The sequence below is a fragment of the Typha latifolia genome, chromosome 1, assembly GCF_019914945.1.
Source record: "Typha latifolia isolate L0001 chromosome 1, TyphaL0001v2, whole genome shotgun sequence".
Classification (NCBI taxonomy): Eukaryota; Viridiplantae; Streptophyta; class Magnoliopsida; order Poales; family Typhaceae; genus Typha; species Typha latifolia.
The window spans coordinates 19,876,907-19,895,056 of record NC_133086.1 but is presented as its reverse complement, the minus strand read 5'-3'; the positions used below and the strand labels follow the sequence as shown (position 1 = coordinate 19,895,056).

General features: G+C 33.7%; 1 protein-coding gene across 2 annotated transcripts in view; it reads right to left on the bottom strand.

Annotated features, from left to right (window-relative positions):
• Positions 1-18,150, bottom strand: part of LOC140802741 (protein OPAQUE1-like) — a 33,382-nt gene that overhangs the window by 12,609 nt on the left and 2,623 nt on the right. For both annotated transcript variants that reach the window (XM_073158328.1, XM_073158338.1), the window contains exons 6-21: positions 18,092-18,150; positions 17,284-17,440; positions 15,820-15,969; positions 15,571-15,707; positions 14,416-14,562; positions 14,227-14,328; positions 11,761-11,818; positions 11,551-11,652; positions 10,307-10,344; positions 10,089-10,215; positions 9,841-10,014; positions 6,710-6,841; positions 5,159-5,268; positions 3,729-3,789; positions 2,548-2,725; positions 1,485-1,690 (exon numbers count right to left, since the gene is read on the bottom strand). In XM_073158328.1, coding sequence (XP_073014429.1) covers positions 1,485-1,690; positions 2,548-2,725; positions 3,729-3,789; positions 5,159-5,268; positions 6,710-6,841; positions 9,841-10,014; positions 10,089-10,215; positions 10,307-10,344; positions 11,551-11,652; positions 11,761-11,818; positions 14,227-14,328; positions 14,416-14,562; positions 15,571-15,707; positions 15,820-15,969; positions 17,284-17,440; positions 18,092-18,150 — 1,938 coding nt within the window. The remainder of the gene's footprint in view (positions 1-1,484; positions 1,691-2,547; positions 2,726-3,728; positions 3,790-5,158; positions 5,269-6,709; positions 6,842-9,840; positions 10,015-10,088; positions 10,216-10,306; positions 10,345-11,550; positions 11,653-11,760; positions 11,819-14,226; positions 14,329-14,415; positions 14,563-15,570; positions 15,708-15,819; positions 15,970-17,283; positions 17,441-18,091) is intronic.

Sequence of the window (18,150 nt, the reverse complement as noted above, 5' to 3'; positions counted from 1 at the left end):
ATGCGCATTCAGTCTTATACCTCCTCCTATCATGTTTCAACATATAATCCAGATAGATGCTAAAATACAACTACGTTATACCAATAGAAGGTGTACCAAATCTACAGATGCCTCAATTAATTCAGTTATCATTTTTATAGCGAGCATTACAACTCCGCACACTAAGTTTAAGAATAATTTGGCTCTAGCACACATTCATTTAGAAACAAGACAAGTATATAGCTCTATAATTTAATACAAACTATAATGAATTAGTTTCTCTACCTAATTTCACTACCATAGGCTTGGATGAATTTTGATTGTTTTTCTAAACTACTAAATACTTCGAGCAGCTATAAGTAAAATTATCAACTAAATGATGTTCTTAGTTCTTATTGTACTCAATGCAGTAAAGAGAAAGGATTTCACACCTTATTTAACTCTGAAACTACTATTCTTGTATCTTTTTCTTCCCTCGTGAGCTTTGTAGCAAAGCACAGTACTCATCCAAAATAAAATTTGGTTGTTCCATTGATGTCAACCCATGGTTCTCACATACCCAAGTCACCAATGAAGCTCATGGATGTTACAATTTCTTTTTAAACCAAAGAATTGCATGATCAGATGTGTCTGCTTAGCTTCATACTTTGCCCACTATTATGCCATCAGATGGACAACCACAGGTTTTCATTACATTTGCTTTACCTTTTCAAGAAACACTTGTCTATAAGAAATTGGTGAGATATTATAAAAAGCAAATTGAAGGTACAATTTCTTGCTCTTCATCCAATCAATCTACATTCAGCTCGTTCGCTCAAGTCTATCACAAACAAGTGCCATGGAGCACACTACTATAAGGCCAAAATACTCTAGTAAGACTGAAATATAGTTCGAGGTATGTATTTTCACTTGGCAACATATTTCCATGCATTTCACATACATCCTTTAGCTTCCAAACAAACAATGGGGCCAAAACTAAATCTATATGCCTGAGTCACTAATTATTCTTCAGAATTCTCATCCCATGTACTCAAAACTGCATATATGGCTAGCCAACAAGAAGCAAAGTATGATACCACAATCATCTAAAAGATTGTTCATGATGGAAAAACAGAAAAGTATTCGAAACCAAATCTGTAGCTTAGAAATTAAAATTCATATTTTAGATGGCCATGATAGTTAGTAGCAAGTACTTGCATTACTATTGATTAGGGTGTCAGTCAATACGACGGTAAAGATTGCCCCCTTATACCCAAAAAGTCACCGGTTCAAGTCTTGAAAACAATCTCCTAAAAAACGAGGGTACAACCTCATACATCTTCCCTCCCATATCGTGCAAAGGTAAGAGGCTTATGCACTGTGACAGCCTTTGTTACTTGCGTTATCAATGAGTATTACAAATCTTGTTCTATAACAAGATATTGTGTCTGATAGTACCCAACTAAATAGAGCCTCTTGGTGAGAAATCAAGCTAGAAAACAACAATACCTGGATTACAACAATACCTGGATTAGAGTTGCAGCCCTATGCTCCCTGATGTACAATAACTTCTGGCGTAGCACAAAACTACGGGCGAAAGACTGAATAAGTATAGCTGCTGAGCAGAGTTGCAAGAAGGCCTGGTGTAGCAACCATTTTCGAACATATTTTTGAATCAATACAGCTGCTGCTGTTTCTCTTTTAATTGCATATATGCATCTTGCCACGTGTCCTGCATAGAGGTATCAAACTTCTTAAACCCAAGGTGGCATTAGCCAGGTATAAAAAGCACACAGTTATACACTAGCTAGCACACAACATCCTTTCTGGTTATGCATTTCTCTAGCATGCACAAGATCACATTCAAATAATGTTTAAGAGTATAAAGTATCTGTACTGCAAAACTATTTGATTGAGGAAAAAAAATCAATCAATCCCGAAAGAAATAGAGAGCTTAGTTATACCTATGTCAACACAAGAAACTCAATACAAAAGAACATCCGAAAATAACCTTTAAGAAAACACACTTCTTATGCCTTAAGAAGCAGGAACAATAATAAATAGAAAAGGAGAAATATAAAATAAAAGGCAGTCACAGTTAAGAACTGAGATTTGAGAAGTAAAAAAAAGAAGAATAATGGAATAAAAAGTTGCCACAACAAAGAACTGAGAGCTTATGTTCCACAAGTATGACTACTAATCAAGTATAGAACATATTCTGATTTGAAAATGGATTGGGGAACTAAGTAGAGTCAGGAGACAATTTATGGCCTCCTTCCCTCTAGATAGAAAAAGTTAAAAATTCAGACTGCTGCCTATCGCTCAGCTAGTAGCCAGCAGCCTAGGATATACAACAAAAAAGATTGTATGTCATAACTAGAGTGAAAAGGCTGATCTATTAAGTTGCTGTCATTTGTTAAAATACCTAAGATGGCCGTCATTTGTTAAAATACCTAAGATGGCTATCATTTGTCTATAGACAGTATGGAATACTGACCGTACATACCCACATCATGGAATTTTATGCACTGTTAGTAACTACACAGATTACAAGAGGCACAGTAGAAAAAACAAACAACAATAACAAACCTCGACAATATGCTTGGAGAGAAATTGCAGCCCCCCTGGTCAGAACAAACTCTTTACGAGCAATGAATGTTCTAAAACAACCCTGAATGAACCTTGCAGCGTTATCCAAAACCTCATTACGTCGCAAATCTAGAACTGCTATCTGACCAGCCCTAAGAAAAACCTTGGACCTGCCAAGCTGCAAAGGTAAAATATCATTATTTGAAACTTAGAAATGGATGTCAAAGAACTAAATGGAGTCAAGTGTAAAAGAGAAGAGTATATGCATCCTTACATTTAAAAATAGGCAAATGAAATTTACACGATTCCCAGCTTCTTAATAGTTCAAAGACTTAATAAGCTCTTAGAACTAACACATACATGTATTTTACCATATCTGAAATCTGTACTACAAATACAAGGGGAACTAGCAAAAGGATAACATGGAAGAGGCCTAGCTTTCTTATATAATAAATACAATTTCTAACCACATGCTAATGGCCAAATGAATACATAAGCACACTTAGATTGTATAAAAGATGTTTAATTAAAAAGGCATTATTTGAATAAATCAGTTTAAAGCAAGGAAAATGCAAGTACTAAAGAAATATATCATTATAAATCCACGAAGATTATAGCAATACATAACTATACAAGTATACAATTTCTGTACAATTTCTCAAACTATAATGATTAAATAAATATAGAGATAATGTCTAAGAAGCTACAATATTGAAACTTCAATTGCTTTGTATCACTATAATTGATGTTCAGAGAAATAGAGTTTACTTATTCACAAGATATGGGCTTAGTTAATTGCTAATAAAAACTAAGGGCCAATTTACATCTCAAACCAATCATCAATTGCAGAGAACCAGAAACAACCTTCGTGCTATATGGAAACACAATAGTTGCTCCATTTTATTTAAAATCTTGGTAGCAATTTTGAAATTTCCTTTTTTTAAAATGAGTTGAAAAATTAAGTGAGATAAATATTAATCTTATATTTGTGCTATTCTGCCTAACAACAAGTTTGACTAGACATCATGCATCATTTACCAATGAAACAATCAAAAATGATTTCATCCAAAGTTGCAACAAATAAGAATATGAACACAGCATAGAATACATTTTCAAAAGGCATTTCACGATAGTCATTCTAAGTCCTTGCAGGTAAAAGCATGTAAGAAATTGTATCATACTTGGAAATTTTCAAGTTTGAGCTTTTGGAGGATCCCTTTCGTCAATGCCTTTTCGTCATAACTGCCAACAAAATATAAAAGAGAGATGTAAAATAAATATATAGAGAAAAATAAATGCACTCATAATTGCAAACTTATCGAATAAGATATCCGGTCCATGTTTCATGTAGAAGATCAAACATTCAAGGGTACCATGAAAAGTGGCGAAATGAGATGAACCATATAAGGTATGAATTAAGAAGTCTATGGAAAAGCCAATTTCCCCTTGATTGTCTCATATCTATTATGTAGTGATATACTTCCGAGCAACAAATTTCATAATTAACAAGACTACTTGCGCATTCTCTGACAACAATTTGTTGCCAAGCTCTTCAACAAGATTGCATAATCCATAGATTACACTTCATTCATCGACAATACTTTCTATCCCTTACCTCTTCCTTAAGCTAAAAAGAACCAAATTAAGCAACAACTTGTGCGAAGTTCTTTTTCCCATTACACGCTATCCTACTACCAAAGTTCCATTAGGCCCTTGTCCTTACTAATGATGCATTTTGTAATGATGATTTGCAATATAATAAAACAAATGCACACAACATATAAAAGAAAATCACAACGCGTCTTTGTCCTTCTGTAGCCTATAGTTCACACATTAGGCAAACATACTAAAGCTTCCAGTTTGACCATAGGTACACAATGAGTAAGAAACTTCTTTGTTCTGACAATGGATCACTGATGTTATTTAGCCATGTATCTAAGTTTAATTTAACTAGCCTTCAACTCCATGGCAACCATAGTTATATTAGAAAAGGTTTATCTAATGATGCAAAATGTATAGATCAATCTTATGCATCATTAGAGCATAGAACTTCTGCCCATTTGACCATTTCAAAGGGAAAAGAGGATAGATTCCCGAACTGATAGTGGATAAAATATAGGGAAAGATTCAGATTCCTGATGAGTCATGATGCTTTATGTGTCATTCATACATCAACGTCATAAAAATTAAGCTCCAACTTTTCATCAATAAAGATACCATGACTTCTAGATGTAGAAATTACTTCTAGTATGATATTCCTATTCCGGATGTAGAAATATCTAACCTCAGAAATCGCCAATTTTTCTTTCTCACGATCCATGCCAATTGTATTTTTCAAGCTTTGCCCGCATTGATAAGCACATGTACATACAAATGAAGAAGAAAAGAAGATTGCCCACATCTTCCATGTGTGGACAAGTGAACATCTTCAAGCTTCTTTTACTTAAAACTATTACTGATCATGAATCATTGAGAGAAGGTATCCCCCAACAACGATATGAAAAGAAATGCATTGGCGAACTTCTCAAATGAAGCTTAGAAGACAAAGTATGGCTGAAAAGTATCCTGGAAAAAGTATTGGACGAAACCATGTAATGATTTAACCAGATACCTTTCTTCCATGAGCTCTGGAGCTAAAAGTCCAAACCGATCCAAAAATTCAGAATAAGTCCTTCGAGTTGGATAACCAGCAAGACTTATCCGAACAGCTTCTAAAACACCCTGGAAAAAAAAAATTATATTCCATGCGCCACACCAAATAGACCTAGTAAGATATATGACTCAAATATGTAATTTAAGTTGCTAAAGAAAAGATAATAATAATGATAAAATGAGAAAAATAAGAGAAGCGTAGGGGAAATTTCGCATCATGACATATAAAAAAAATTGAATGATAAGACAACTTAATATACAAACCCACCAGAACAAAACCAATGACACCAGATAAATAATTTTGACAACTTGGTAATCAGCGAAATTGTTCTTTGTACAAAAGCAAAATTCCAGCCATAATAATAGCATTGTGTGTGACAGTATTCTACCAACATTTTTATTGTTCAAGAACTATTCTTACTTATCTGCAAACCAAAAGAATTTGTCAGACAAATTGTAGTTTATGTAAAAAAAAGTTTGAAAGCTTTACTTGCTATACAAATTACCATTAATAGTCACAATTTAACTAAAACATTGTCTGCATAACGAGGAACAGTTTCAACCAATAGCAATTACATAGGTCAATTATATCCAGCACAAGTGTTACAGGACAAACAATATCAGTTATTGACAGCAAATAATACTGTTGTGCTTTGGCTATACAGCAAAAGGAGTCAACTCTAGAAAAGATTCTTCCAGGATAGCCTGCCATAAATGAGCGCTAGTGCTCAATAAATGCATGCATTCCAACAGAAGTAATTGTAAAAGTACCAGCATGATCAAAAGAAAAAATGGTGAGAAAAACAGTGGAAGATCAAAGAAAATTTGAGACCTGCAAATAGAAATTACTCAGCAAATAGAGACTAATCAGGCATATTAGTGCATACCATAAAGTTTTAAGCAAGTGGCTGCAGATGAGGGGGAAGTCATCCCATCACCAAATACCATTTGATGAGAAAATCAGAAAAAAATATATTCTTACCAAAGTTATCAGTAGATAATGGCACTATGATACAAGTTTAAATGCCATAATTCTAGAGCATTATCAACTATATTATGGTCTCCTTTTCTATTCACAAGTTATAAATATCCATGATATACTATAGAAGACTTGTGATACATACCACATTTTCTATATTAATAATATGAGATATTCTATAACTTTTACTTGAATAAAGATGTCAGATAAAGGGCAATAACAACTGAAAGACAGAAAATAGAGCTCCTGAACATTTCAAAAACATAAAGATGAACAACAATGAATTATCAAAGATCCACCTTGCCTGCACAGCAAGTACTAAGTTCCAACTTCTTAACCAATACCACTGGGCACCGTGCATAACAAGAAAACCCGTAGCATTCAGAAATGAAAATAAATGAAATGCAAATCGTGTGAAACATACAGAAATATGGATCTGAAATGAACATCAGTGGTAAGTATAGCAGCATTAGTTGAAAGCAAGAAAAAACTCATAAGTCATTAAAATGAACATCAGTGTAAGGTTCTTACGCCACATCGCAGTTGATGCAAGACACTCTGGTTCTCAAACTTCTGAGGACGATTGAAAGAGTTTGGCTTCACACAGCGTATGTAATGAGGCTCTGTTGAGTTGAGTATCTCCATCAGGGCTTGAAGTTGTTGCTTTACCAATCAGTTCAGTAAAACAAGTCAAAGGGCAAAACAGTCAGGACTCATATATAAGACAAATAAGAGAACCAATCAACTAAAAATTTCGTGCAAGAAACATAAATCAGAAAAACAGTTAAAGAATCTGCTGAGATCAATTGAAGGGAAAATAAGAATCAGGTAAAACTGCTAGATACCTAAAAGTTCCACTTAACCTAGCAGCGAAGTTTCAGTTGTATAAAAGATAACCAATTCATCGTAATCAAACATCAAGAAAGATTAACCCCGCTATGAACATATTATGACTCTGGATACAATAGCTTGCCATATTTCAAGGAACAAGAAAAATCTACAGCGACTAATCACCATTGATATTGGAGCCACGGAATACATGAATCAGGAACACATAAATAATCTGTAGTACAAATTATAAATACTTAACAGCTTGAAATGCTATCCATGCGGTCATACTTAAAATGCTAACCATGCTTCTTATATGTATTAGGACCACATAGAATGTATATTCATGCATAAAGATAATCAGTTACTTAAATACTATGAATTAAGAATTGTGCTTTCACAGTTGTACGTTCTTTCGAGTACTTGTCACCAGAAAGGCAGAAATTCTCGTTGTGACCCATACTGGTAAGTGGTAAACTAAATACTTAGAATAAAGTATTTATTAAATTTTTTCTAAGTATTCATCACCAAACAAGTAAAATACAGAAATTTAAAATTTGAAACATGATAGTATCTCCTAACATTCTGCACACAGTACTTAGACATGCTGTTCCTGTCAACAAGATACTTAGACAAAGTACTTCGACATGCTGACCCAGTCAAGTTTGGCAAATTGGTTCAGCTTCGTGTTGTTGTTTCATTAGAAAACTAAATAGCAGCATTCTTCATCTCGTCTATAGTTTGTCTCTAGGTCGGCTTTCTTGTCTAAACCTGAAGAAAAGTTTAGAAGAAGAAAGATGTGCAATGCAGATTCCCAAGAAAAGTACAGCTGGGCAATTAGGTCTCATACATATATGGTACTAATTATTTTGAAAAAGTTTCACTATGTTGATTCTCCTTGAAACAACAAATATAGCAAATCTACCATTTTCAGTTTCGCGTTCTCCAATAAGATAAAGTATCAGTAAGGTAATTTAGGTACACTTGCGTTTTTCACCAATAAAAGCTGTCTTATGCACTAACATGTTGATGTATAATTATTCACTGATTATATTTCAGAACATGTACAACAAGTGCACAAGGGCCAGGAGTGCATAACGAAGTAAACTTATAAATGCAACCCTTAAGGTGCTTAAAACCATGTAACACAATTATCAAAAGATGATGTCAAAGTATGAAGATATGTACAGTTAAATCCTGTCTATGGAAGTCTTATGCAACATATCCTTTAGGTGCAAAGCGGTAGGTATGGAAGTTTGAACATATAATAGAGAAAAAGAGGTAGTAAGATGGAATATAATATTTATACTATAAATAATGAGTTGCTGAACATTTTCCAAATGAATAACATTAGATGGTTCAAAAAGATTGAGAAAGAAGGATTATATCTAGACTTCATATTCCCAAGGATGTAACATTAATGACCTACAAAGCAACAAAGCATCACCATGATATGTACAACAAACAAAGAGATCAGAATGATGCAAATGTTTTCAAACATCTCAACCTACCTCAAGTGTAGTCAATGGGGAAAAAAAATCTAACCAATCTTAAACTGTCCCCAACAGTAATGATCACCCTATCAAGTGGCAACACTTTACCAGCCTCCTTACTATTCATCTTATCAACTCGACATCCATACTAAAAGCTTTAAAATGTTAGAGAACCATGGTCTTTATCTTTTATATTCACTCCCATCACTTTTGGGTTCGAGACATTGAAATGAACTCGATTAAATAGGAAGAGGTTCAATTATTTAATTGATAATATAGGTGGAATCGGACGATTTCCTACTATAATATCATAATAACTCATCAACTATTGTAAAAGCTTAATCTGTTAGAATTGTTCTCTTTCATATTCTAACACTCTTGCAGGTGGCGAAGTATGCTTTAAGCCTTCGGACATTATGTTGAGAACGGGTACCGGGTGTTGACTGTGCACAGTGATCTAGTATGATGATATAATACCGAGATGTTGGTGATGATTGTGATGTTGAGAAATGCATATGATTTTATTATCATTTGGTTATCTGATTATCGAGTGATCAATATGCATCATATATGGCTGTATTTGATATCATGCATGGTCATGGTTAGCATGCATCATGTGAAATATTTGAGAGAGAGTTATGATGATTGTATGACGTTGTGACATATTTATTTAATATCGAGGATTATATATTTTTTTAATGTGCAGCTACAGCACATTGTCTTCCTTCAATGAATTGCGCAACAACAACCACATCCATTGTTTGTGGAAAAAGACATCTATTACCTCTATCTTTCACAACTTTATTTCATCTATAGAAGCTGCTACCACCATCAACTAAGAAAATTCATGTGACTATGCATGAGTATGAAGTTTTATATTCAACTCATCGTGGTAGATACTAAATAGTAACAATACTAAATGACTGAAAGTTTCTTCCCCAATGTAAACACCATAGAAAATCATTGATTTCAAAAAAAAGTAAAATTTTCCTTCTAAGCATACATAGTGATCTACAAGAACATGGTTGAACTGTTAAATTTATTTCTTTTTTCCATCAGACTTAAGCTTAATCCAGTATCAATTTCACATTCCGAATATCCGTTTCACAACACCATCATCATTGTCACCACTAAATATGCAAGTTTACAAAAAGGCTGAGAAAAAATGACTAAAGAAATGCATCAGTTTATCATTATCAGAAAGAAACAGGGTCCACTGTTCTTTTACCACAAATTAGAGATATTACTGGAAAAAAGGGGAAAAATGAATGAGAAGTAAAGGTACAACGGAAGAAGGTGATGCGTCAACATTCCAGAAACAAAGTTTCCCAATTCTGTTACCTTAAATCTGGAAGAAACAGAAGAAAATTTGTATGAAGATCTTGAAGACTCCTCTGGCATTGAAGCAAGTAGTCCAGATATGAAAGAACATCTAGAAGAGGACAAAAGGTTACAGTGCTCCACAACAACATAATCTCTGTTCTTATCCAGAAAGGAATCACTCTGATATGTTACCTGCTTAGATCATGACAAAGACGTTTATAATAATTTATTACTTTCAGAATTCACAAAAGTAAGTGTTGATTTACCTTTCCAGCATAATGAGATATTGTGAAATCTGTTTCAGAAAATTTTGTCCTTTCCATTCTGGAATGTGAGGGAAAGCTTTGAAACAGCTTGGTAGAAAATGTTCCATGAGTCGACTTTGGAAACATACTGAAGAATGAGACAATTGTATGAGAAGTAGCTCAGAATAGAACCTTCTTGTGGAAATAAAGAAGCTGAACAAGAAAGAAGACTTCCTTACCAAGCTGCATCCAATAGTGAGATTATTCCAATTGGTTTCTGCAGAAAACAACATAAAAGATAAGACATGGATTCACCTCTGATCAGTATGAATAACTTATAAGAGTTATCATATGGGACAAAGTGGAGCAAAGAGAAACATTTTGTCTGTTAGACTAACTTTATTCTCATCCTCCTCATCATAAAACTACAATAAATTCTACCTACCAACTGCCTTGTACCTTTCATGGGACGCCCCTTTCTTGCTTTATACTACAGCCAGGAACTTGGCAGTTGGCACCAACTAACAGGTTAACATAGAACCGAATATCGATCATAAAGTTTGTCAATTCTTCTTGGTGCCTTCTCATGTCTCAACATTGAGTTCTGCTCCACCCAATCCCATCATGTGGAATAGGCTAATATGATGATGAGTAGAACTTTAAATAAGTGAAGTCCTATAAACTACTTATCACCAAAACATATTATTCAAGGGGGCAACAAGTAACTGGTCAAAAATAATATGAACACATTATCTTTCAAATATTTGAAGAAAAGTTGTTATTTCAACATCTGTATAGATTAAATCATAAACCTAATATAGAATATTATGCTACTACCACCTTCCAGCAAAAGATCTTATTGGAATTAGCAGAATCAACCAAAATATTTCTCGGCTGCACAAACCATAGATCCATCGCCGCAGCAAAAGGTGCAGTATATCTTTTCCATTACCAAAGACAATTATCCCTCTTCTAGTCATAATATTAGGCGATTGCTCATTGTAAACTTATGACTCAAAGTTACCTTTACAAGTCACAACAACAAGTAGAGAATAAGGACCCAAGGCAGACTCATATGCTCTATGCCTTTAGGTTAGACTACCATAAAATTAATGAGCTAAAATCAGAACTCCTCACATTTGAGATAAGTTGAGCATATTAGTCATTAATTTCTCTCAGTCAACAAAGTAATCTGTAAGATTCTGGACACATACTTCTTTAGAAAAAGAAAAACATAAGAAAACATCTTTACAGAAGATATTGAAAATTCAAGAAGTCCTTCAGGTAGAGGAATTAAAATTATATTATTCAAAAATTGAAAGAAAATAAAATTTTTAAAAATTATCACAGCTAAAAAACTGAGTTCCTAAAAGGCAAAAACTAAAATTATAAGAGTACTTTAACCACATGGGAAGAAATATAGAAAATATTATAAAAGAGATGGATGATTAAAGTATTTCTTGTGTCAATGAGAAAAAAGAACCTTCTCAATCAAATCCAGAACATCTTGATTATCTATGAATTCAATATAGCTCCAATTAATCTCCTCATTTTCGTATTCTTCCTGCTCCATCTTGAAAACATGCTGAACCAATAGAAAATGATGAGACAAGAGGTCACGAGAAAATATATCCAAGTTTCACCACAATAACATCATAGTAAACTGAAAGTCAGTAGGAACGATGTAGCTTACTTCATTAAAGTGTTGCTGTAGTTTTTCGTTTGCAAAATTTATACAAAACTGCTCAAAGCTGAGAACAGAAATTAAGGGCCGTCAATTTGCCAACAAACAACCAGCTTGCAAGATATAAGAAAATTATGAAGTTGCAAACCAACATTCTTTCTTTCCCTATAACAGGACAAGATAGTCTGAACAAAGCATAATATTAGATAAAAAGAGAAGGAAATATGACAAGGAGTATAATGTTTCAAATAATAATATAATGCTGATAGCATAGCACAGCTTCTTATATATATAAGAACCAAAACACATATAATAGACCAGAGAAAGGGAACTTCTCCACTACTTACACACTACGCCACAGGACTAAATGTATCCAAATGACTCAATAAGAAACTAAATCAAGTTCGTGCCTCCCATTCCCATTTGCAATTTAAGAGTATGAACAGATATTTAGTATTCTGATATAAGCGCATTCATGGATACCAGTTTCGGCCAATTCTGATATGGATCAATCGAAGCGCCCAATCTAAAATCAAAACCAGTATGGTGACTAGTTTCGATTATGGCTCGGCCATTGGCCACATCAGCCAAAACTGGTTGAAATGATTTTTTTCAATTTAGGTCAAATATAAATAGATCTGCCCTGCGGAACATCAATAGTTGATATCCTCAATTGCCTTCTTTTCAAATTTTCACCTTTTACTCTTCATCACTCACGTGCATTCTTCTCTCACCCCCCCACATTTTACTGCACTCATCTAGTTATCAATCCAATGAACTCCCAGCTACTCCACATTCTGGTGAACTCAGTAAACTCTTTTTTCATGTCTTTTTTTCTTTCTTTCTCACTCACTTTTTTAGCTCCTCTTTTCTTATTGCTGCAGAACAGTGAATATTCATTTCACTTCTGCAAAGGTAATTTACGAGCATAGAAATTCAATTATCCAACTCAAAATTCATCATAGTTTTGAATTAGTATTGTTTACTTCTTAGGCTTCATACATGAGTACTTTTTATTTTCTTACTTGCACATTTTTTAAATATTTCAAAGTTTTCCTAAATTTAAAAAAAAAAATTAAATATTACGAAAATAAAAAATAAGTCAACCCATTACGAGCAACCAATATGGCCGATACATATCATTTTTTATGTGGCAAATTTTGATACCAAGTTTCAACATCTTGATTGCATCAACTATAAATGAACCTTTTCATTTATAAACATCTACAACAAACTTTCAAAAAGATTAGTCTACCCCAATTTAACACTAATTTGGATCTTAGTCATAGTTGTTATGCAAATCAGCTACATCATATAATATATCTCATAACAATAAGAGATTAGTCAACAAGATTTCGAGTAAATCTTTCCCAATGAATATTATCAAATCCTTCTCCTGTAGTAGGGGCACTTCCTTTAGCTGGCTCCTCCCTGCTTTTCTTGTGATGACATTTTAGCAGAGGATCTCTATGGGAAATATAGTAGATACAGAAATCTGAATCTTCAAACTTCTTTTCAAGTATCACCAACCAGAATCACTTTTTTTCATATTCTATCCTTACTGCTTTGATTCTATTATTGGATATCATGTTCCTATACCCTTATAATAATCACTACTATCTACTTCCTCTCAGCCATAACACCCTCAAAACTAATGTGCACTAAATTAGCAACTAAGACCTTGCTTCTTTTCTCATGTTATGGGGAGGATCTCTTTTCACAACATATAGTCATCCAACTTAGTTAATAACAAATGGAACATTGCTTTTAAAGAAAAATCTATTCTAGATTTGACTAAGACTCTAAACAGATTTTACGTAAACAGGCAGACGGTAGATCAATTAATGCCTAGGTGCTAAGGTGGGTGTGAGCTGATAAGGCATTAATATTTTTAAACAATGGTTTCATTTGCTTTATCATGTAGCATGGTTGCAAATTTAAAGGTTGCTTAACTAAGTCTGACATTTAATAATCATTCATCTTTCATTTTTAAGATTCAGCTACATACCTATAAATAAGATGCATCTGCAGTGGGTCTCTGTAAATCCATTATGTGAAGGTGCACTACTGCTGTATTATTATATGGTCTTCTCCAATAACAATGTTATACATCTTAACATGACAAATTTCCATTCAACAAGTTCAGACATCAATTTGAGCTGTTTTCTCATCTAGGCTTACACTTAAGATTTAATAAGTTCAGATATTAGTTTAAGTTGCTTTATCATGTAACTTTAGGAAGCTCAACTCAGATTAAATATAATGTGTTTAGGTGCATTCCATTCGAATGTATAAGCATACAGCTAATTTGCATTTTTTTCTCCCCAAGATATAGTAAATTTCTGATTCAGCCTCATAAACCAACAGCCCATTTTTTGTTCATACTAGATGTTTAGTACTTTAATTTAAAATGAGCAAAAGAACTTTCCAATAAATAGAGGAAAACATTTACACAAGACATGGATTAACAAAAACCTGTTACTTTTAAAACATTCGAAACCATAGATATCCAAGACACCGATTTGTATCCTCGAGTCCATATCTTGACCAACAGACTTATTGATATTTTCTACAAGCCTGTAACAAGAAGACCAAATAAATATATGGGTCCATATTTGGCAAAAATATTTTAGTGAAGAAAAATAAGAACAAGAATGTGCATGCCAGTCAAATATTCGAGCATATACAATCTTGGCCAGAGTATCACGATTAGATGCCGCTGCGGCACAGTCAAGTGCTTTAATAATAGTCCCTTCATGAGTCTGTATAGAACGAGTACACAGCGTTGCAACTAAAAGATCTGGATCGCACCTGACGAAGAATAATAAATGTTGTCACTGGTCAGTAAGAGTCAATTTAGTTATCATTTGACATTAAAGAAGACAATAGTCTGTGTTAAAAGGAATAAAAATATCTTGTTGGTGAATAAATTACACATGATGGTGATACAAATTGATTTTCAACAGTAGCAAGAAAGTAGAACCTGGCATATTAGGCATGTTTTCTGTAGCAGAATGCCAACAGCCGTACTAAAAATCTAAGGCTTACCCGACAAATTAGTTTTGCACCTTGCAACTTCTTCTTGGATAAACAAATTGATAACAGCATTCCCTAATTGATCATTAAGTAGTCTAGAACTCTAGATTTTCGAATCAGTTGTGAAATATTTATATCTGCAAAATGACCATTACATAACATGCATTTCTGCCTAAAGAAAGAAAACAATTTTCTCAGATCCCACCAACCCTGTGTTTATTGCAGTTTACACCCTGCCTTTTTCCCTTTCTTTCATTTGATCCCTGCACTTTTCTCTAAATCGCCAAAAACACAGACTGACCCATATGTTTTTCATTAAATAACAAAATACTGGAGTCAAATTGAAATAGTGAAAAGGCAAAGTGGAACTGCAATATAGTGATAAACATGTAAGATAGGGTCTCAAATGACAAATTCCGAGTTAGGATGTTACTTTTTGTAACTTGCAAAACTTTATTTTACTATTTCAAAATGTCATGCACTGACAAATGAATCACATGGAGGACACCCAGCTTTATGAGTTAATTGTCTATATATCGATTGCACCACTGTAGGTTAGGAAGCACACATTACCTCTTCCTAGCTTGTACCAAAGTAAATGCAAAACTACCAAACCAATAAGTTAAAATCATCAGTCAGCCATACATCACAAACTCAATAGGCTGCAATAAAAGCTATGTTGTACCAAATTGAAAAAAGTAATTAGGACAATCAATGCATGCATCATAGTGCAATCAAATTTACGTAGAAAAGACATAAAAACTGTGATGCCAAGTTTCTTACATAAACAAGTTAGCAGCCATTTGAAGATGAAATTTTGCTTTAGGGTCCTTAATAATTGAAGAATCATAATCTTTGCCAGGAGAAAATTCGATATTGCCAAGATGAAGAATAGCAGCCAAGGTCCGAAATATAGCTTCCTGAAGAATGAAAAGATGATATAAAGCTTGATCATCTAAATAACTCAATAAAGGCACTTCCCAATAACACCGAGTACAAAATGTATTTCCTGCAATGTTTATATACTCAAACCTGATCACTAAAACTTATTCCAACTATATCCATTGCTCTCCTTGTCTTCAGATACTCCTCTGCATTGCTTAATCCTTCCAGTTCATATGTCTTGCTTTGGTTCAAGTAATGGAAGCTTCTAGCATCCGTAAGCTTGTATTTCTCCGCATCCTTGAAGCGATGATAACATGGAAAACCAATACATGTTAAGTTAAACAACAGCCTGCTTATTAGACCATTATTCATATAATAGAGAGAAAACAAGCATAACATGGAGGCCACAGCAAATGGTTGACTTCAGCTCAAATTAGGAAGTATTTCAAATCTTAGCATTTATACATCACCAGCTGTAAAACCATGAGGATAACTCTATTAGTCTATTCTGGTTCAAGGTCCAGAAACACTACAAACAAGATAATTTCCATCTTTGTGCAACTCCGCATCATCCAGATAATTGAACAACAAATATTATATCATCTATTCTGAAAAAAAAAAAAAAGGCAAAACTAGTTCCTAAGCAGAACAGATAGCAAGAAGGACTAAATGGCATTTCCTTTTCCTTCCCAGAACAGTTATCAAAGTATAAATAAGTCTCTTATTAAGGCTGAATATACCTAGACTAAATAAGCCTGAGTTGATATTATCATATTATATTTATACATCAACAGTACAACAGTACAAACAAAGAGTATTGTCCCACCATACTACCACAGTGACCAGCTTTATGACATGTATGATTACTATCCCACTTTATGAATCAAGCTACAACAAACACCAATTCACCAATCAATATAGAAAAGAAAATATATAATAATTCATAGCTATATAGGGCCACAGGATCACTCTCACACACATGCACACATGTACACACATAGACACACAAACAAAAATATACAAGATAGAGATATAGCGCATGTGTGCATAGAAAGAGACAAAAAAAAGCTACAACAAGATTCACGAAAATTTCTGCCATGCAGGACCTTGGTGGGAAAAGAAAATGTTGTCCTTTACCACGGTAATGAAATGTAAGATTCTCATCCAACATTATAATAGTTAACATGAGAATCATGCCACAAACTTCCTAACTTTCTATCTTTCATACCTTTGATCCTTTTATTTCAAATTTGTTCCAACTCTTGCGAGCTAGCAGTTGAATTCAATTTGACTAAGCATTCCTGCTACGCAATAATGGATAGATGCATGTCGTCAAGATACAGAAGGTAGGAGAAAGTGCCAACTTATACGAAAGTGGGTAATAATAGGTTAAATTAAGTACCATTCAAAAAAAATAGTACCTTTTATTTTACACAAAAAAATAGCACCATTCAATAACCAAACCTATATAACACCAACTTGAACAGTCACACTAAATGGTACAAATTTTTAGGCAGATTAATGCACAGATTATTTTTCTGAGAATCAACAAATTAAAACTACTGAAATACATCGGATGGACATGATGCGCATATTACAATCAACATATACCTTTCCAGAAGCACATAATTGATAAAAACAGTGGTAATTTCTTTCAGGATCAGTAATTTGCACCACACGGGATCTTTCCAAAAGATAGGTTCTAATAGCAGCACCAGATATCCTACCATTTCCATCAAACTGTATCTCAACAAATTTTCCAAAACGACTGCAAACAACAAATAGGAGTGAATTAAGAATAAAACCAGGTAGTACTAAATAGTAAATAAGCTTGCTTTAAATAACATCAGGTTGTGAAGCACGATATAGTGATTTCTTCAAAATTCATGTGTTAAAAAGGTCTCTCACATCTGTCTTACCAACTGATATATTCCAATAACACAGTTATCTAGAAAAAAAAATCAACAAGACTCTGTTGAAAATATACCCACTCAGTTAACCCTGAACTCTTCAAGCTTCTTAGAAGAATTATAATTAGGTGTGGTGACAAGCTAATAAATATTGTGTATGTACAAATCCAACCTTCAGCAAAATTCTTCACAAAATGAATTAGATAAAAATGAGTGACAGTAACAACTAAGGTCAAAGCCAAATAATATTTGAGTCTGAACACCCACATGGAAACCATGAGAGAAATCCAATTAAAAGTTCTCAGTTCCCCAAACTCCTATTACCAACTTGCTGCAACATGTCCAGAGATAATAATCATAATATATTAATGTTCTAAAGTAATTGAACCTTACAAAAGCAACAAGCAACGTTATCAGAATTAAGAAGAAAAGATAAGTGAAGCCCTCAGTCATCACTGAAACTAAAAACAATTGATATATAAAAGAAATTCAGTAGGCAAGAAATTTACCTTGAGTTATCATTCCTCACTGTTTTTGCATTACCAAATGCCTCTAAAAGCGGGTTTGA